This window comes from Triturus cristatus, chromosome 4_2 (genome assembly GCF_964204655.1).
Source record: "Triturus cristatus chromosome 4_2, aTriCri1.1, whole genome shotgun sequence".
Lineage (NCBI taxonomy): Eukaryota > Metazoa > Chordata > Amphibia > Caudata > Salamandridae > Triturus > Triturus cristatus.
The window spans coordinates 288,618,136-288,638,400 of NC_140586.1; the positions used below are offsets into that span (position 1 = coordinate 288,618,136).

General features: G+C 50.7%; 1 protein-coding gene across 1 annotated transcript in view; it reads left to right on the forward strand.

Annotated features, from left to right (window-relative positions):
* Nucleotides 1–1,930: 1,930 nt before the first annotated feature.
* The window catches only part of LOC146833664 (polyisoprenoid diphosphate/phosphate phosphohydrolase PLPP6-like), a 114,145-nt gene continuing 95,810 nt past the window's right edge, over nucleotides 1,931–20,265 (forward strand). Inside the window, exon 1 of the mRNA XM_085601548.1 lies at nucleotides 1,931–2,034. Coding sequence (XP_085457674.1) covers nucleotides 1,942–2,034 — 93 coding nt within the window. The 5' untranslated portion in view covers nucleotides 1,931–1,941. The remainder of the gene's footprint in view (nucleotides 2,035–20,265) is intronic.

Below are 20,265 nucleotides of genomic sequence, written 5' to 3' on the forward strand. Positions count from 1 at the left end.
TTAGAACAAGCATTTGCAATGCAGTCGGTCTCGCATTTATGCGAGTTAAAGCTATTGGGAATGTAAATGACAATGACTTTTATTTATGTTTTTAAAAACGACAAAAAAAATAAAAGGCATTGTTATATGAAATTTCAATAGCTCAAACTCGCATACATACGAGACCTATTGCATTGCAAATGCTTGTTTATATACAATATTGTTCTTCAAGAGTCCACATCCCAGAATGCACTTTGACTGGCGGGCATGAATAAACCTGGGCCATTTGTCAGTTTCTGCTCCGTGCGTTATACAAGCAAAGGGGTAGCTACTATCCGTCTCCCAGGGCTTTAAGTGGGATTTAAAAACTGGGGGGTCACTCAAAGGGGAGTGGCCAATATAGTTAAGGCTTAAAAACACATAAGCTAAAAATCTGTGCTTAGCATAGTGTGCCGCCCGACTTGAATTTTGCTGTCAGGACTATTGGCTTTGTCAATGGTTGTTAGTTGCATAAGATGAATAAGCAGCAACTATGGCTTGTATATAATATTGAAAAAGCTTCCACTTAAAGCCCTGTTGACACAACAACAATGTTGCTTCTCCTGAGTTTCAAAAAGAGAAGGGAAATCCAGAGAGAAAATGACTCTCTTTAAAGGATTTCCCTTCCCCTACAAGGCTCACCTGGTATGACTTCATGCTGTACCTTCTCCACTAGTTAGCAGTAAACCGTGTGAGCATCGCATATCGATGTGCCTACTGTCACTACAGTCCGGAAAAAAACGGACCGCCTGTGCCAGGGCACAAAAAACTGCCCGATAGAGACCCGTTTCGAGGCCCCTTTAAAAAAGCTGCCGGTGCTCAGCACCGGTGAGACTTGGTACACTTAAAGCCCCGCGTCCTCCCATCTTGGTACGTTTATGCAAATGCAATTCTCTGATCAGTCTTCTGCGTCATCTCATGCTTAAGCAGTCACAAACTGACAGTGATAGGGCTAAGACCCCCCTCCAGACATCATGTGGGTGCAAAAACTCTTTCTCTGTCATACTAACACTAACATGCAACCTACTGGGTCTCCTGTCATACTAACACTAACATGCAACCTACTGAGTCTCTTGTGAAAGGCCTTTAGGGCTGGGCAGAGTCAGTCACCTACCAGTGGCAGCCTCCAGGTCAAAGGCCGTTACAGATCAAGCACGCGCAGCACAAGGGCAGATTAAGTCCCATATCAGAGCCAGGGACATTTTAAGGATTTAGGGGGCCCTGGGCCAAACATATTTTGGGGGCCCCTGTTCTGAACAGGTTTGGCTTAATGATCCTATTTCTGCCCTTTCATGCCCTCTTTTGGCCAGGTCTTTGACCGTGCACAGGAACATTCGTCCAAATTCTAAAATTGTTGCATATGATATTTAGGGATAGTGACGTGCGTTTTCAATATTGTAACACAGCAGCATCTCGCCAATATTACTGCAAATAATATCTGTGACACTCTCCCATTTCTCAAATGTGAGGTTCTGTTTTGGTCTAAAAGGAACTTTTTTAAGGATGCTGCATGCAACATAAATGCAACATTTCTCTGCAAAATGTCTATAATAGACTCACTCATCACTCACATTAATAAAAATACATTGAAGGTAAACAGTATTCAAAACAATCTGTTTGAGAACTATTTAAGGTAATCAGTGCAAGACTCTCTGCAGAACAGAGCTGGCTCTATCAGGGGGCCCTGAAAAGCTGGGGCTCTGGGCCAGAGCCCACTTTGCCCATGCCATAAAACGTCTCTGATCAGAGCGAGCCTGAACAGAGAATAGGTGGCTACATTGCAGGCCAGGCCCACAGGTGGAGCCAGTCACGTCAGGCATACCCAGTCAGCACAGTCACTCACATTTCAGGAGGTGTCTAAATGCAGAGCCATTTGTGTGAGGCACAGCCCGAAGGCAGAGGCGGTCACGTCTAAGGCACGCCATGAACGTTTCAAGTCGAGCCCGGAGACAGACTCAAATGCAAGGCACAGTGACAGTCCCAAACAAGGGTGAAGAAGTAAAGACTACTACGGAAGTAAGTGTTAAAATGCACTGCATTTACCGTGATGCATTGGTGCAAATTGAGTGCTGGGCTGTCTCTGTTTTCTCACGTGTAAATTAAGCTGTTTATTCGTATAGCATTTTATGCTACTCAAAGGTCCTCTCAAAGTGGTGAAAGGAGACATGGAAAACAGGGAGCAGGAGAGAAGAATGGAGCAAAGGAGAAAGGCGAGGGAATGATCACTGTGTGGAGTGAGCTTCCTCAAAAGCTAATTCCTCACAGGAAAGAGCGAGAGAGCATTGTGGGTGAGAAGGGCCTCAGAATTACGAGCAACAGGGAGGCACAGAAAGATTATGGGGCAGGGAGGAAACCAAGATTATGAGTGAAAGTACCAGTGCCAAAGGAGCTGATCACAGTCTAAAGCTTAAGAGCTCAGGCGGGTTAAAAAGTTTAAAAAAATTAGCAAGAGCTGGAGGGGCATATCGAGAGAGATGGGCGGGGAGGGAAAGTGTGAGTAGAGAGAAAGGGTGTCGGAGTTCAACAGAGGGAGAGGACGAAAAAGAGTGACAGATCGAGAGAGCGTGAGATAGATAACAAGCATTTACAATGCAATGGTCTCGGCATTGTTAAAGTTAGAGCTATTGGCATTGCTCATGACATTATTGTTGTTTATGTTTTTGTTGTTGAAACATTTAAAAGAAACTGCATTGTTATTTACAATGTCAATAGCTTAATCACTCTCAAATGCGAGACCTATTGCATTTGCGCCCACACACAGAGCCACACACACAAACCCACCCACACACAGCCACACACACAAACCCACCCACACACAGAGCCACACACACAGAGCCACACACACAGAGCCACACAGCCACACACACACAGCCACACACACACACAGAGCCACACACACACACACACACACAGAGTGCCACACATACACACAGAGAGAGCCACACACACACACACAGAGAGCCACACACACACACACACACAGAGAGACACACACACACACATAGATCTAGACACATACACATTGATCTTGGGAGCCAAAGCAGAAGTGGCACCCACTTCACCTCCTGTTCAAATGTTAACTGGTCTCTTTGTTGCTTATGGCTGTACTTGCGTGTTAAACTGGTACTAACGGTGTAAAACCTTCGTTCATGCAGTATTAATATGTAAAAATGACAAACTAATTGAGCAATACCATCACAACATGCACCACATTATGATGCATAATGTGCCTTGCTGTGCCCCATAATTTAGTCAATCCTGCAACATAATTGGCTCCTTTCCTGTTGCATAATTCAAATGGCTTTTATTTATGCTTTGGTTTTTTAAACTTTAATAAAACGCATTGTCATTTACAATGTTAATAGCTCAAATCCGGTTAAAAGCGAGACCTATTGCATTGCAAATGCTTGTTAGAACTGCCGGTAGGACCCGGCCCACTTAAATAGTATTCCCTGTTTTGTTTCCTGTCCTTCGATTGGGACATTTCTCATGGTTGAGGACGAGGGGCGTAGAGGTAACGAGTTGCTCTCTCCTTCATCAGTCCTGTGGGATGCTCGTTCCTCTATCGCTACTCTTGCTGGTACCGTAGGTGTATATCACCTTGGCTGTTTATAACCAGAGCACTGACAAAATCAATAGGTGTTGCTTAAAAGCGTGAAAATGGATCTGCCGATGCTATTGTTAAAAAAAAGCTAACGACAGAATGTGTTCTAAAAAGCTGTATAGAAACACCAGTGACTTAATCCTATGCTCGTCTCACACGAAGAGTTCAGAAAAATGGATTATAACTTGTATCTACTACAAAATATTATTTTAAATAAAAAACACTGAAAATACGCCACTATTCGGAGTAGTTTAGCATAGTTGCGTCTCACCCTCATCCCCTAGGATTTTATTTGGGCTCCGCTCCTGACGATAAACTGTAAACATACTCTGGGTAGTAACTCATTTCCTCTGCTGGCGGGCAAGATACCAAACATTTTTCTCCCGTAAACCGCCTACACTGGGGATTAGTACTAGTATTTCAAAATCAATAGGGCACACGCACACAAAGCGGACCATGAACTAGAGGGCGTTTTGGTTGACAGTGGTTGAGTGAGCAGGTCCCGAACCTTTGGAAGTGAACACCTGGGAGCCGCATGTGTCACTGCGTGGTTAATCGCTACGGGGCGTGAGTGGCGTTACATAGCTAACTCGGCTCGCGCCAGTAACAATAGTGGTGTTTCTAAATCCCGCTGATCCCTACTAAATAAAAGTATCTTATAGGATATCGCTCCCTTTCATTACGCTGGGAAGGTGCAGTTACCATGCTTCGGAGGTAGCCGAGTTTCTCCTTCCCCCCTTCGTCCTGCGTCTCCAGCTGGGGAGATCAGCAGCAGAGATCTCGGTCAGAGAATCGGACGACACTGCGGAAGTAAGCATGGGCCCTTCTTGCAGCAGCCATGACTGTCCCTCTGACCGATGGCCCGCGGAGGAGGAGTGTACTTCTCTACATGCACCGAATAACAGTGACGGACGCAGGCAGTGACACTAAAAAGGGACTAAGATAGCTCTCGCCAGTGTAGTGTAAACCTGTCCGCCATGATGTGGCGGTACTGGTGCTTGTCTTAAGTGACCATAAAAAAACGCTTATGAAATTAGTTCCGTTGGAGTTTTTAAAGTACGTCATCGCAAAAGAATTAGCGTAAATAGGTAAAAATATTTGGAGGTTTCGCACTGGTGACGCAAGGGGCTTGTAGATATGCCCCTAAATTGATGGGTTGATCCTCCATAAATTAAACTGCGACTATTTAGTTTTGCAAAAATGAGTTGTTTAGTTGATGCGGCGCTCTTCAAAAGCACCAAAATCCAGATTCCAAAATTGCTACAGTGTTTATGCAAAAAAGAGACTAGGTTTAGTGGCCTATATGATTCGTGACATGAAATACGATAATGAATACTTCTAAATACTTCGGAAAATTCCGCTTACCAAATGTGACACTGTCACGCCTGTTTTACAAACATTCCTTTGCCCGTGAAGTTTCACATTTAAACATCATCGGTACGGGCTAGGAATTCACATCATGCAAAGTGGTAATGTTTACAACAAGGCGTCCGTCAATGGGTGGCACCGAGGATCAGAGGCCCACCGCCTTTCTCCGAGGCAGAGCAGAAATGCCTCGGAGAAAGGCAGCGTCCTTTTCGGATTCGGGGGCGTGTTTTGCTGTTGTCTCCTCCCTGAGACTTCTCGCAAAAAACACGCCCCCCGATCCGAAAAGGACGGGGCCTAATCGGAGTGACTGACCTCTTCTCCAGTGGCTGGCCAGCATTTACGAGGCCAGCCAATGGAGAACAGGGGAGAAGAGGGGCGGGTTCAAGCCCCTCTTCTCCAAGTCATTAAATCTCGGAGCGAGACTGCGCAAGCGCAGCCTTCGCAGCCGAGACCTAAAAAGCGATGAAAGGAAGAAGAGAATCAGAGAGAAAAATGTCGGATATAGGGAGAGAAAGCTCACGAGAAAAGCTTGGAGGGGGGTTTACAGAGCAAACGAAAACAATGGGAAAAGAAAGGAGACAAGTAAAAAGGAACCGCGGAGAGAGATTTGCTTGTGAAATGAGTTTGTGCTCAGAAGAAAATATCGACCATCTTCCCGCCCCCCCAATCCCACTCGCAGTCAGACACCCACTTCACAGGTACTTTGGGTTTGAATGTCAATGCATTACAGGTGATGAACTAACCTATTGGTGGATGGTATATACTCAATTTACATTCGCTATGATATTGTCTGCTGAGACTAAGCACATGGGAAGCCTATATTACTCGCAGGAAGGGTTCCATGACAGTTTCAAAGCTATTGGCTGACAGCAGTAAAACCAGAAAAGTGGGTGTTAGTCACCTAACATTATCGGGATTGAAAACAGCTTTCCAGCTGCAGAGATCACCAATAATTAAACACCCCCTCCTCCCCACTCAAGGCCCAGAAAGGGACAGGAGAGAAGTTTGGATGCGGGGGCGTAACACCCCCGCCGTATTTATTAAACAAAGATTAATAAACATTTATCAAAATTTACAATATTTACATAATGTAGCAGAAAATATACATTACACTGATTACAATTGATAAGTACAGACAGGGCCGGCTTTAGTGCTGGTGGCGCCCTGTGCGACAATGTTTGTTGGCGCCCCCCCCCCCCCCCCAATGACCACCTCCACCACGGATTCTCTCACTAGCACCCTTTAACAGTGACCAAGTCTCCATAACCACACTCTCTCAGATGCATTGAATTAGTTATATAGCGCCACTCATACCAGCGTAGGGTGTCAGAGCACTTTGCATCACACACACATATTACACAGAGACAATCAATCAGACGTGTGTAAATCAGTGTATAGGAAATGTTACTTAAGCCAAAGGACTAAAAGTGTAGGAGTCACATGTCATCCATACTGGGAGGCAGTATAGTTTAAGAGTGCTTGGTGTGGAGAAGCACAAACTCAGAGTCGAAAAACAAACAGCATAGTTGGGAGTTTTCTTTAATAATAAGAATCGATTTCTAGCCAAATTAACCCTTTTTGCAACATTAATCAATGTTCTAATAATGTATACTTTGCAGTGTGTATGCAGTTCTGGGATGAAAGTTAATAGCTCACTATCCTATATTAGGACTTTAAGTTATAAATTGCAAGTAACAAAAGGATGTCTCTTTTGAAAGCAGTAATCTGTTTACATCATAGGCACTCTGTAATCTACTTGGTACACGTTCTTTGCAGCAGGCATATTAACCCTCTGCACTAACTTCACCTAAGTCAAAACCTCAACTACACAAAACTTATCTCTCTCCAGGAAGATAATTAATCACACGAGGTATCTTGACATTTATGTGAGGCCTGGGAATTGCCGGCGGAAAGAAACGCTGCAGCAGGTGCTTCAAAAGCATAATGAACTTTCAAACACAGCGCCCCCAGGAAGCCAGCACCCGGTGCGGTGGCTCCGGTCGCACCGCCCTAAAGCCGGCCTTGAGTACAGATGTCAGATGGCTAACCTTAACATAACTTCTAATGCAAAGGTTTCCTATCTATATCTAACATATCTTTAATAATCATTACATTATTTATTTTCTGCGTACCTAATTGAGCCTACGGCAAGGCCACTAACTGGTGTCAGATCCTTATCAATTTCTAACCACGCCCTCCAGCCAGAGTGCGCATGCATAGAGGGTCCGTTCACCGTGAGGGTACTTCCCCCCCGCCCCCGGTTACCCCCGTACGCTCTGTACCTGATCTTCATAAAGTGGCCCTTGCAGCTGTGTGCCATTTACTGGCGCCGTTGTGCACGTGCAGGATGGCCAACCAGCCTAGAGAAAGCGTGACTCCCTCCTCCCCTGCACCCAACTGCCCCTGGAGTTCTAGGAGAGACCACTTGTCCCTCCCACTTGAGCAACCCCATTCAAGAATGGCGCCGCCCTCTAAGGACCTTAAATTTACTGCTCACCAATCATGACCTTACCGCCTGACCAAAATTAATCATAAATACTACGATTGAAGACCTGTGGATGAAACAAATTTGTATTTTATACAACCATGAAAATATATCTCATCATCTATATACTACTAAAATTAATACTAACACCTAATTAATACGCCTAACAACCAACTTGCTTTTAAGGGGATGGTGGGTGGGAAAACAAAGTTACAGCCTCCTAGCGAGGCTGGGGGCAGGCTGGGGAGCAAGGAGCGAAGAGACACACTCCTGTGCTCCCCAGCCTTTTATTGCCTCAGGTGGCCAGGCCAGTGCTCACTGGCGTGACGTCGCCCATTCGTGTGACCCAGAAGTGATTCCAATCACTTCCGGGTCACGCCTCCGGGCCTGGACCTATGGTGGAGGAGGCACGTCTGTCGCGTTACTCATGCGCGCGACAGGCCCGCCTCCTGTTCGTTCCGGAGGGAGGAGCCTGCTCGACCGCCATACTTTTGGCGTGGCCGATGCCGGCCCCGCCTGTTCTATATGGCCAGGTACTACCTACACCCCCTTCTCCCCACTCAAGGCCCAGAAAGGGACAGGAGAGAAGTTTGGATGCGGGGGGCGTAACACCCCCCGGCCGTATTTATTAAACAAAGATTAATAAATATTTATCAACATTTACAATACTTACATAATGTAGCAGAAAATATACATTAAACTGATTACAATTGATAAGTACAGATGTTAGATGGCTAACCTTAACATAACTTCTAATACAAAGGTTTCCTATCCATATCTAACATATCTTTAATAATCATTACATTATTTATTTTCTGCGTACCTAATTGAGCTTACGGCAAGGTCACTAACTGGTGTCAGATCCTTATCAATTTCTAACCACGCCCTCCAGCCGGAGTGCGCATGCGTAGAGGGTCCGTTCACCGTGAGGGCACTTCGCCCCCAGTTACCCCCGTACGCTCTGTACCTGATCTCCATAAAGGGGCCCATGCAGCTGTGTGCCATTTACATGCGCCGTTGTGCACGTGCGGGATGGCCAACCAGCCTAGAGAAAGCGTGACTCCCTCCTCCCCTGCACCCAACTGCCCCTGGAGTTCTAGGAGAGACCACTTGTCCCTCCCACTTGGGCGACCCCATTCAAGAATGGCGCCGCCCTCTAAGGACCTTAAATTTACTGCTCACCAATCATGACCTTACCGCCACAGGCTAGCATAGTTGACCGACTATCTAGCCCCCCCCCCTGCGCTCACTAGAAGGTCATCCCCTGCGACTAAGGCCACCCAACCACGCCAATATATTCTGTAGGAACACCTCATTGCCTACTTTGGACAGGTGCACACCGTCTTTTAGGAAGCATGGTTCACCGCTAATGCACCCATGGGCGATGGTCTGTAAGTGGGGAGCTCTGAAAAGTCTCTCTATTTTATTATTTATGCTCCTCGCGGAGTGATTCAGAGCCTTTACAGATTCCCCTCCCCTCCATTGGAATCGGGGTATCATCTGAGACCACCCGATAGTGCAACCCTGGCATGTCTTGGCTAACCAGCCTATTTCTGTGACTATAGTTTCTACTAACCCTCTTCTCCCCAGCTTTGCTGGATCGTTCCCCCCAAGTGCAGCACGATAATATTGGGAGGACCTCCTCCCATCCTTAATAGGTCCAGTATGATACCCCTGAACTGACTGAAGCAGAGACCCTCTTTCCCATGACATGTTATTTCAAAACCTGCTTGCCGTGCCCTGTCCCTATAATTTCCTGTAATGAAAAAATTAGACAGACGCCTTACATACGAATGGCCTACAATCCAAACAATCTGTGGTCTTTCCTTTGGTGCTGATGGTCCTTTCTTTGCCCAATGCTGCTATTGTGGTGTCCTCAGTTTCCCCCCTGCGTGAGAGGTTTGAGAAACTGTAATGAAAGCAGAGAAAGACACATGCATCAGCGTTTAGTGAACTATCCCACTCACAGCATATGTAGTCGCACATAGCGTTTATAACAATTGGAGGACCATCGCCCAATCCTTTGTACGTTGTTGCTAGGCAGACCCCTGGCTGTCGCTTCAGTGGCAGCCCCTATCCTAAAAGAGTGAGTTCCAAAACTGCCTGGGTTCAAACCTGCCTTTTGGATTGCCATGTCCAGTACTCTTTTGAATTGAAAACGTCTCAGTGGGACCCCATCCGCATGTATCACAGGGTCTAACCTGCAGGAAACTCTCCACATGTGAAAGAGGACAGCATGGGTTACCATGTGCCCTGTGCGGTACTACAATCAATCAAGGCATTTATACAGCGCACTACTCACCCGGAGGGTCTCAAGGCGCTTGGGGGGGGGGGGGGGGGGGTGCCGCTACTGCTCGAACAGCCTGGTCTTGAGCTTCTTCCTGAAGGAGAGGTGGTCTTGGGTCAGACGAAGGTCGGTCGGGAGGGTGTTCCAGGTCTTGGCGGCCAGGTAGGAGAAGGACCTTCCTCCAGTTGTTGCTCTTCGGATGCGGGGGACGGCGGCGAGGGCGTGGTTGGTCGATCGGAGGTGGCGTTTGGGAGCGTAGAAGTTGAGGCGGTTGTTGAGGTAGCTCGGGCCTTGGTCGTGTAGGGCTTTGTGTGCGTGGGTGAGGAGACGGAAGGTGATTTTCTTGTTGACGGGGAGCCAGTGCAGGTCTCTCAGATGTCCGGAGATGTGGCTGCGTCGGGGGATGTCGAGGATGTGTCTGGCTGAGGCGTTCTGGATCCGCTGGAGTCTCTTCTGGAGCTTGGCGGTGGTTCCAGCGTAGAGGGCGTTGCCGTAGTCCAGTCGGCTGGTGACGAGTGCCTGGGTGACCGTCTTCCTGGTCTCGGTGGGGATCCACCGGAAGATCTTCCGTAGCATGCGCAGGATGTTGAAACAGGACACGGAGACGGCGTTGACTTGTCTGGTCATGGAGAGGGAGGAGTCCAGGATGAAGCCCAGGTTGCGTGCGTGGTCTGTCGGTTTCGGTGCGGTGCCCAGGGCGGGGGGCCACCAGGAGTCGTCCCAGGCGGAGGGCGAGGAGCCCAGGATGAGGACTTCCGTCTTGTCTGAGTTCAGTTTCAGGCGGCTGGTCGTCATCCACTCGGCTACGTCTTTCATCCCTTCGTGGAGGTTGGTTCTGGCGGCGGCGGGGTCGTTGGTCAGGGAGAGGATCAGCTGGGTGTCGTCGGCGTAGGAGATAATGTTGAGGTTGTGTTGGCGTGCGATGGCCGCAAGGGGGCTCATGTAGATGTTGAAGAGGGTGGGGCTGAGCGAGGAGCCCTGGGGAACGCCGCAGATGACTTCCGTGGCTGCAGATCTAAACGGTGGTAGGCGGACTCTCTGTGTCCTTCCAGCGAGGAAGGAGATGATCCACTCCAGTGCCTTCTCCTGGATTCCGATGTTGCTGAGGCGCTGCACTAGGGTGCGGTGGCAAACAGTGTCGAACGCTGCGGAGAGGTCTAGGAGGATGAGGGCCGCTGTTTCACCGTTGTCCAGCAGGGCTCGGATGTCATCGGTGACAGCGATGAGGGCGGTCTCGGTGCTGTGGTTGGCTCGAAAGCCGGACTGTGAGGGGTCGAGGGATCCATTCGTCTCGAGGAAGGCGGCCAGCTGCTTGTTGACGGTCTTCTCGATGACTTTGGCTGGAAACGGGAGGAGCGAGATGGGGCGGTAATTCTTGAGTTCGGTGGGGTCCGCTGTTGGTTTCTTTAGTAGAGCGCTGAGTTCGGCGTGCTTCCAGCTCTCAGGGAAGGTGGCGGTGTCGAAGGAGGTGTTGATGATGTCCCGCAGGTGGGGTGCGATGACAGCGTCGGCCTTGTTGAAGACGTGGTGGGGGCAGGGGTCGGTCGGAGATCCGGAGTGGATAGAGTTCATCATGCAGATGGTGTCTTCTGTGTTGATCTGGGTCCAGGCGCTGAGGGTGGTGGTGGGGGGCGTTGGTGCGGTCGTGGGGAGCGTTGTTTGTGGGCTGAAGCTGTTGTGTATGTCAGCGATCTTGTTGTGGAAGTAGGAGGCGAGGGAGTTGCAGAGGTCTTGTGACGGGGTGATGTCGTTGTTTCCGGCGTTGGGGTTGGAGAGCTCTTTCACGATGTTGAAGAGTTCCTTGCAGTTGTGCGCGTTGTTGTCCAGCCGGTCCTTGAATGCTGTTTTCTTGGTGGCGTGGATCAGTTGATGGTGCTTCCGGGTGGCGAGCTTGAGGGTGGTCATGTTGTCCGGTGTTGGCTCCCTTCTCCAGGCTTTCTCGAGGGCTCGGCAGTTCTTCTTGGAGCTCTTGAGTTCGTCGGTGAACCATGGGGCCTTCTTGCTGCCGGGTCTGCTAGGCGGGGTCTTCAATGGGGCGAGGTCGTCTGCGCAGTCGCTGATCCACTTCGTGAGGTTGTCGGCGGCCTGGCTGGGGTTCGCTGAGCTGGCGGGAGGGTGCTGGCGCAGGGAAGCGGCGAGCTGGTCTGCTGTGATCTTGTTCCAGTTTCTTCGGGCAGCCTGTTGCTGGTGGTGGTGGATCGTGGATCTTCTGAAGGTGAAGTGGACGCAGCTGAGGTCCATCCAGTGGAGTCCGGTGGCGTGGCTGAAGCCGATGTCCTTGCTGGAAGAGAAGACAGCGTCGAGTGTGTGTCCGGCGAGGTGGGTGGGGGTGGTCACCAGCTGCTTGAGTCCGAGGTTGGCGAGGTTGTCGAGCAGGGTGGTGGTGTTGCGGTCGTTGTTGTTCTCCAGGTGAAAGTTGATGTCCCCCAGGAGGATGTAGTCAGCGGAGGGGAGGGCGTGCGGGCTGATGAAGTCGGCGATGTCTTCGCTGAATTGTGTGCGTGGTCCCGGGGGTCGGTAGATGAGGGTGCCTCTGAGGGTGGTCTTGGGGTCCGTGTGGATCTGGAAGTGCAGGTGTTCGGCGGTTGTCAGGGTGTCGTCGGTGTTGGTTGTGATGCGGATGGTGTCCCTGTAGATGATGGCGATCCCTCCTCCCGTCTGGTTGCCGCGGTCTCTTCGGGTGATCTTGTAGCCCTCTGGGATGGCGATGGCGATGTCGGGTGCTGAGGAGTCGTTCATCTAGGTTTCCGTGAGGAAGGCGACGTCAGGAGCTGTGGTGTCGAGGAGGTTCCAGAGCTCGATGGCGTGTCTGTGGACGGAGCGGGTGTTGAGTAGGATGCACTTGAGGTGGTTGCTGCTGGTGTTCGGCTTGGCGGGTGCTGGTGCGGGGCTGGTCTGGATGCAGGTGAACTTGCAGGCGCGGCAGCTGAAGGGTCCGTGGGTTCGTCTCGGGGTGGCTCGGTAGCATCCCGGGGTTCGGCCGGTGTTGAGTGCGTTGAGGGTGGTGGCGTCGTATGTCCGGCGGGTGGGCTGAGGTCTGCGGGGGCCAGGGGTCCTGGCACTGGGCACGGTCCAGGCGCGGACGGGCGCAGACGGGCTTACCTTTGGCGCACCTTCGGCGCTCAATCGGTGCTCCCGCTGCACGCGTCCGCTGCGCGGTCGCTCTGGGGGCGTCATAAGTAAGGAGCCGGGAGGGAGGGTCAGCTGGGTGGCGGGAGCGGGACGGCGAATGGGAGGACACGTGGGCGTGGCCGCCGGGGGCAGCGGCGGGAAACAGATCAGCTGGGCAGCGGCGTGCGGGGCTGAAATGCAGGCAGGCAGGAAGCGGCGGAGTCAGCAGGGCAGCGAGCAGGCAGAGGTGGCAGGAGGGAGAGGAGCGACGGAGCCTCGTGCCTCCTGATCCGTCTTGGACTTCCTAATTGATATTAGTAATGTGTCACCCTTCACCCTAATGCGGTCAAACTGTAGGCCGCCGTGTACATCCAGTTTGTTTTGGGCCACTAATTCCCCAATCCTGAATGCTCCGTAAAAGGCCAATGAAAATGCTGCTGTGAACAACCGCACTTCCCCTGAGGTGTTGCAAATTGCGGGGAGGGTCCCTAGTAATGATGTCAGGAGCTCCACTCCTATTGGCTGCCTTGTGTCTGGGGCCGACCCTTGGAGGCGTCGCCATCCTTTCAGAGCCTTCCTAACCGTAAAACTGTTAGTGGGATCCCCTTTTTCGCTGATCTGGGCAAAGAAAGAGATCGCCGCCACATGCCGCTTAGCTGCTGCAGCGGAGCGCCCATCACCTTGTAAAAAACCCAGGTTCTGAAAGAGCGCCCCCGTGTCGTGCCATCTCTCAGCCTACCCCATTCCCAAGAAAGATCAATATTTCCAGAAAGCCCCTTCGTATGCTTTCCTGGTCCTGGGTGCTAGGCTAGCTGCCACGAGGTCCGGTAGATGGGGGCACCAATCTGCCAGAGTCGTTCTGGGAAGGGGGTGGCGTGGACCGCCGCTGCTGAGAGGTGCCCCCTGAAAACCTGCATCTTAAAGCGAGAAAGTGCATCAGCAGCATGATTAAGGACACCAGGCACGTGTTTAGCTCTAAATTGTATATTCAGTTTCATGCAACTGAGAACAATCTCCTTCAAAAGGCGGAGAATCATCTTACACTGGGCTGCTTGCTGGTTGATGCATTCGACGACGGTCATGTTGTCGGACCAGAAAACCACTGACTGATTACGCAGTTGCTCTGGCCATACCGTCAACGCCACCCAGATGGGGAAGTGCTCCAGGAAACCAATGTTACCCGTCAAGCCAATCTCCACCCACCATGCAGGCCACCGTTGTGCCACCCACTTGGTACCGAGTATGGCACCAAATCCCTCACTGCCCGCGGCGTCAGTCATTAAACCCAACTCCGCGGAGGCAGTGGGCGGACCGGGCCACACTACCCTGCCATTGAAGTCCCGCAGGAATGCCTTCCAAATTCGCATGACCTGCCGAACCTCAGCTGACAGCCTTGTGTGGTGGTGTTTCTCCCTGAGCCCCGCCATGGCCTGTGAGATGGATCAGGAAAACGGTCTTACCATCGTAATAACCCTTAAAGCAAAATTTAGTTGCCCCACTGTCTGCTGCAGCTGGTGGAGTGTGACCTTCTCTTTGCTCAAACATACCTGTAAAGCTGCTCTGAACTTGGTGACTTTGTCCATGGGCAACTTAAAGCACCTCTGAATGGAATCTAACTCGATGCCCAGGAACTCTATCGTTGATGCTGGCCCAACTGTCTTCCCTGGGGCCAAAGGAACCCCAAAAGCCTGCATGAGCGTGCAAAACTCCTGCAGCGCCCACCCACACTCCGGGGAGCCCTGTGCCCCCAAGATAAGAAAGTCATCTAGGTAATGCATGACCCACTGATGCCCTTTCTTCTGTCTGAACACCCATTCCAAAAATGAACTGAATCTTTCAAAATATGCGCATGACACAGAGCAGCCCATTGGCATACACATATCCATATAAAAACTTCCCTGAAACTTAAAACCAAGCAGATGGTAATCGTCCGGATGTACCGGGAGTAACCGAAAAGCAGATTCTATGTCTGATTTCGCCATCAATGCTCCAGGGCCCAAACCCCTGAGCATCTCCACTGCTTGGTCAAAAGAAGCGTATTTTACACTGCAAAACTCATCATCAATTGCATCATTCAGTGAATTTCCCTTGGGGGCTGACAGGTTGTGTATGAGTCTGAATTCTCCTTCCACCTTTTTGGGCACTACCCCCAACTGGGAGCAGCAAAATTCAGGTACAGACCCAAATGGGCCCGCTACTCTCCCCAGGCGCAGTTCCTTGGCAATTTTTGTGGAAACTATACCTGGATTGGCCCTCGCAGAGAGTTGGTTCTTGCACTCTGGTGATCCTACATAACCTAGAGCTGGTATCCTAAAACCGTCCCTGAAACCCTCCAAAAGAGTTCTTGCAGTAAGATGGCAGGGATACTTGTTGAGCCATGGTCTCAATGCCGTTACATCAATGGGAGACCGAGCTTTGAGCGGGGTCACCGATTCACTCCTGCTTTTTCTTACCCTTATCTCTTGATTTTTTGAGGCATTTGGATTCGGGGTGAGATGGGTTGGCACAAATGGAACATGCATGCTTGAACCTGCACATTCCCTGCGGTCTGGTGCAAGTCTGTCTATTAAAATCCCAGCACGTCCCCTTCCTCCCCCCAGTGCCGTTCGAATTATTGGTGTAATTTGTGTTACCCTGTGACCGAAAGGAATGAAAAGGCTGAGAGGACTGAGGGGACTGGCTCTTTGTGTTACTATGTCCTTCACCCCCAAAAAGATCCAACTATGCTATTGTGTCGATTCGGTCCCATGACAGCGATGGTTCGGATGCCTTAGCCACCCTGAAATTATTATCATATTCCAACCCCCCCCCCCCCCCCTGCACATTTATCATGGGCCAGAACTATCCTGTTTTGGTAGCAAGCCATCTGAGCCTGCAAATTTGGGAAACGCTCAGCCGTTACTGCCATAAATATGGAAAAGGCTCTGATCCAGTTGAGTAAGTTCTCTTCCACCCTGTACTTTGACATCTGACTGGCCCATTCCCTGGGAAGCATATAATCTTTGTTTTTCCTTGCTTCCTCCCTTTCTCTTTCGCAAATCAACAATGAAAACATATTGACATATTCACCAGCTCAAATTCTGTTCTTTAACTCCAGAGAAACATGTCTGCCTAAGAATTCACGCTCAGAGCGGGACTCACCGACGTCCAACATTGGCAATGTTGGCAGCTTACCTGCTGCGGAGGTCCCAGGTGCCTCTTGCTGTTTTCCTGCTGCTGCACTGGAAACTGACACTCCCTTGTTCTCCAGTGCGCTGGTACTACCCCCTGTAATGATAGGAAATGGTGCAGCTGGCCCTTCCACAATTTTTTCCCCAGGCCCCGCATTAAACTGAGACACAATTCGCTTCGCCTCTGCCAAAGCATCAGTACCCAACTCCTTAGCCCCCACAGTTGGAGCAAGGATGCCTGCCTTCCCCAACCATGGCAAGAGTGCCGCCAAATGTGACACTATGTCTTGTGGGACCCCTCCGCAGTGTCTCCCCCGTGGGCGTGGGCTGTGCAACAGGGACCGGGACCCCTGTGCCAGTAGGAGGCACTCCTACTGGGGGCGGGTTGGGGCACTGGAGTCACAGGGAGAGCTGGCAGTGGTGTTGGGGTATGCGGCACCACTGGAGGCGCAAGTATTGGCACCAGGATGGGTGGTGTTACAGGTGGCGCTGGTACTGGGACCGGTGTCATCGGAGTCTCTGCTACTGGGACCGGGGTGGGTGTCGGGACATGAGGGTCCTCACCCTGAGGCACAAGTGGCACCTGAGGAACGTGGGGGATGGGAGCAGCAGGTTCTTCCCCCACCGGCTTCTTTGCTCTTACCCTTTTTGGGATTGGGGGAAAAGCTGCCTTGGGGGGCACATTGGTGCGCCTAGCCCTCTCCTCTTGCCCCTCTTGACCCTCCACTTTCTCCCTAAGGTTACCCAGGCCATGCCCAAGCTCATCCACCTTTTTCATCATTTCGTCCATCAGCCTCTCCATACGAGAGCGTTGGTCCCCCCTCTTTGCTTTTCCCGCCATTACACCCCACAATACAAAGGTACTCTGCCCGCAGTACACTGACCCCACACTTGTGGAGGAAGGGTATCAGAGCACAAACAAATCAACAGTCACTAGCACACACTGTGATAGTAAGGGTCACAGAACTCCAATTATTACGTTAAACGTTTAAATGTACTGTCTATGCCACGAAATACAGTGTCCCTTTACCTGTAATGAGACACCCTATTAAGAAAGCAACCACAGAGTCACAGCACCGTAGTGCTAAATAGTAGTGCGATAAAATAAACACCCAAAGGCAGTTACAACACGCCACAAAATTGACCTGACTCCACAATCACCGACGCACGGTGACTAGATTACATGTGGGCCTATCAATGGAGGCAGTACAGCCTTATCTTATGCCTGCCCTCGATTAAAATCTACTATTAGGGCTATTTCCCGTTCACTGCGCTATATCAGACAGTCCCAAAATAAATTACCACTCTTGTCAGTGCTCTTTGTTTTAAATGCCCTACTAGAGAATCGAACTCCTGACCTACTATTACCAAACTTATGCTCTGCCCACAGTACTAAGCAGGCCCCGGAGCGTGACGGCGCCGACCCGCAAAGCCTAATTGCTCACTCAACGCTACATGCGGGGCTTGCCGTTGTCTTTCCACAGCGCGCGCTACTGATTACTGCCGACGCGCGGTGAGCAAATGCAGTTGATTCTCTGGCTTTGAATCAATTACTGGACACACGCATGAACTAAGCACACACAATTTAAAATACTTCCAGGCGCCTCACAAACCGGAGGGGTGCGCGCTACTAACGGTACCTGCGCCACCCCGACCGGGTACCTGTATGGAGCTCCTGCTCCTCTGCTCAGACCAGGAATCGTATAACCCCGGCAGCGACCGCGACTCCACGGTGGTGACTCCTGGCTGGCAAACGATAAACGCAGTAGGCAACGTCCCGCTTTCGCTCACCGATAGGGCACCAAGGCAGTGGCAGAATCAATGTAGGGGAGCTTTGCAAACCCGGTCTGGAGACACCTTAAGAAAAAGTAAAAACAAAGTTACAGCCTCCTAGCGAGGCTGGGGCAGGCTGGGGAGCAAGGAGCGAAGAGACAGACTCCTGTGCTCCCCAGCCTTTTATTGCCTCAGGTGGCCAGGCCAGTGCTCACTGACCTGACGTAGCCCATTCGTGTGACCCGGAAGTGATTCCAATCACTTCCGGGTCACGCCTCCGGACCGGGACCTATGGTGGAGGAGGCGCGCCTGTCGCGTCACTCATGCGCGCGACAGGCCTGCCTCCTCTTCGTTCTGGAGGGAGGGGCCGGCTCGACCGCCATACTTTTGGCGTGGCCGATGCCAACCACGCCGTTCTATTACTTCATTGTAGCCACCTCTCTGGAGGGCAAATAACATGATCCGGGCTGCCCTTAAATGTTTGTGGTTCATTTCTTCCTGTTTACACAAACCCCAGTCACCACTCGTGCTGGTGTGGAGGCTATAAAAATGATTTAAGGCACAGATCTCACCAGAAATATGTATTTTACTTAAACAAATGTCCGACACAACGTGGGTCGGAGGGGCACGATAACCCAAAACTCACCTGGCTCTTCCTGGTCCCCACGCGGATAATGCGATTTTGGGAGACTGCGGCATCCTGGAAAAGATAACAAGCCTGAAAGCGTCCTGCACGAAAGTGAAAGCGCGCCAGCCCTACGCGGGGACAGGAGATGTGCACGCGTACGGAGTGCACATCTACTGTCAGTACGCGTGCACATCCATGTCCCCCTTCGGCCACCGAACCGACAACAATAGGTCTCGCCAAGGCGAGCAGTGCATGCGCTGCTTCGCTAGGTAAGACCTAAAAATAGAGAACACCTGAATAAATAAATCAAGACCAAAATGACAAAAATCCAGTCAGGAAGATCAGAGATATACAATTTTAATGATGTAAGTAAAATTAGCGCAAAAAAGCACAAAGCGCTACTCATGGTCATCTGGTCGTACAAGACTGGGGGAAAGTCACACATTCAGGCCGACCGTAATGGCGCTCGGGCTGGGTTCAGGGACTAGGTTAGTCCTTCTGAAATGTTTCCTTCTCAGTCCAGCTCAGAGAGTCCTGTTCGCGGTGGAGGGGGCCATGATGAGCAGGGAAGCGTTGCGAACGGTCAAGTTGGTGCTTCGCGGTGGCTCTCGCCGCAAGATGCTGTAGCTTGAAGGGTTGGGCTGACAGAACTTTGTGTTGGCAGGCTCTGTGAGTGACAAGGTTTCGGTGCCAATTGGCCCATTTGTCATGAAGAGCCACAAAACTTCAATTCAGCCGATCTGAGGCAACATCAAGGGTCCAGTACCTGAGGGGCACCACTTGGGGGTTAGGGGCTGGCTCCTTCGGGATCTAGGCGCTGGGTCAGGTGATTGGGAGTCTGTTATTTGCTGTTGGCTCTGCACAGGAAGTCAGCAGTCTAGCCCTTAAGAGTCACTCTGAGAGTTTTAGGTTCAGGTGCAGGTCGAAATCACTCTGACTGAGGCAAGAAGGCAGCATTCCAGCAAAGCAGTAGTCCAGCAGGGAAGTAGTCCAGTAGAGTGGCAGCCTTTTCAGCAGCACATCAGCCCTTCTTCCTGGCAGAGTCTTTACGGGTCCAGAAGTGTACTGAAGAGTTTGTGTCTGAGGCTCAATATTTATACCAGGTGCCCCCTTTGAAGTCTGAGTAGTTTCTAAAGGTGTCCCTTTGAAGTGTTCAGGTGTCCTGCCTCCCCTGCCCTGACTTCAGACTAACTATAGGGGGTATACTGCCATTTGTGTGTAAGCAAGACACAGCCTTTTCAAGTGTAAGTAGGTTTGTGCCCAGCTTTGGCATCCCAGCCTGCCAGTGATGGCCCATCTAGGCACACCTAAGCTCTGTCGTGTGCGGTTTTGGAGGAGGAATACAAAAAGCCCAACTGTCAGGCACACCCAGTCATGTGACCCAGAGACAGCCTGTAAGTAGTTAAGACAGAAAAATGGCAACTTTCTAAAAGTGGTATTTTCAGAATTGTAATTTAAAATCTGACTTTACCATAGGAGAGGATTTCTCATTACAATTCCAAAGATACCAAACTTGAACTGGTTATCTTTTCCCATTTGAAAGTTACAGCTTATCAAATGCAATAAGGAAACCCCAATGTTATCCTACGGGAGAGGTAAGCCTTGCAGTAGTGAAAAACAAATTTAAGAGTTTTTCACTACCAGGGCACATAAAGCTTAAAAGTTCATAACCAGGGGGCGTGGCCAAGATGGCGGGGTGAGCGGACGCCTTTCCTGCCGGCTCTCGCTCCGTTGAACCCCCAACCTCGGTTTTCTAGCTGAATCTCCCCCCATTTGGCGAGAGAACCTGCAGCGGGCGCAGAGGAACCTGAGAACAAGCCG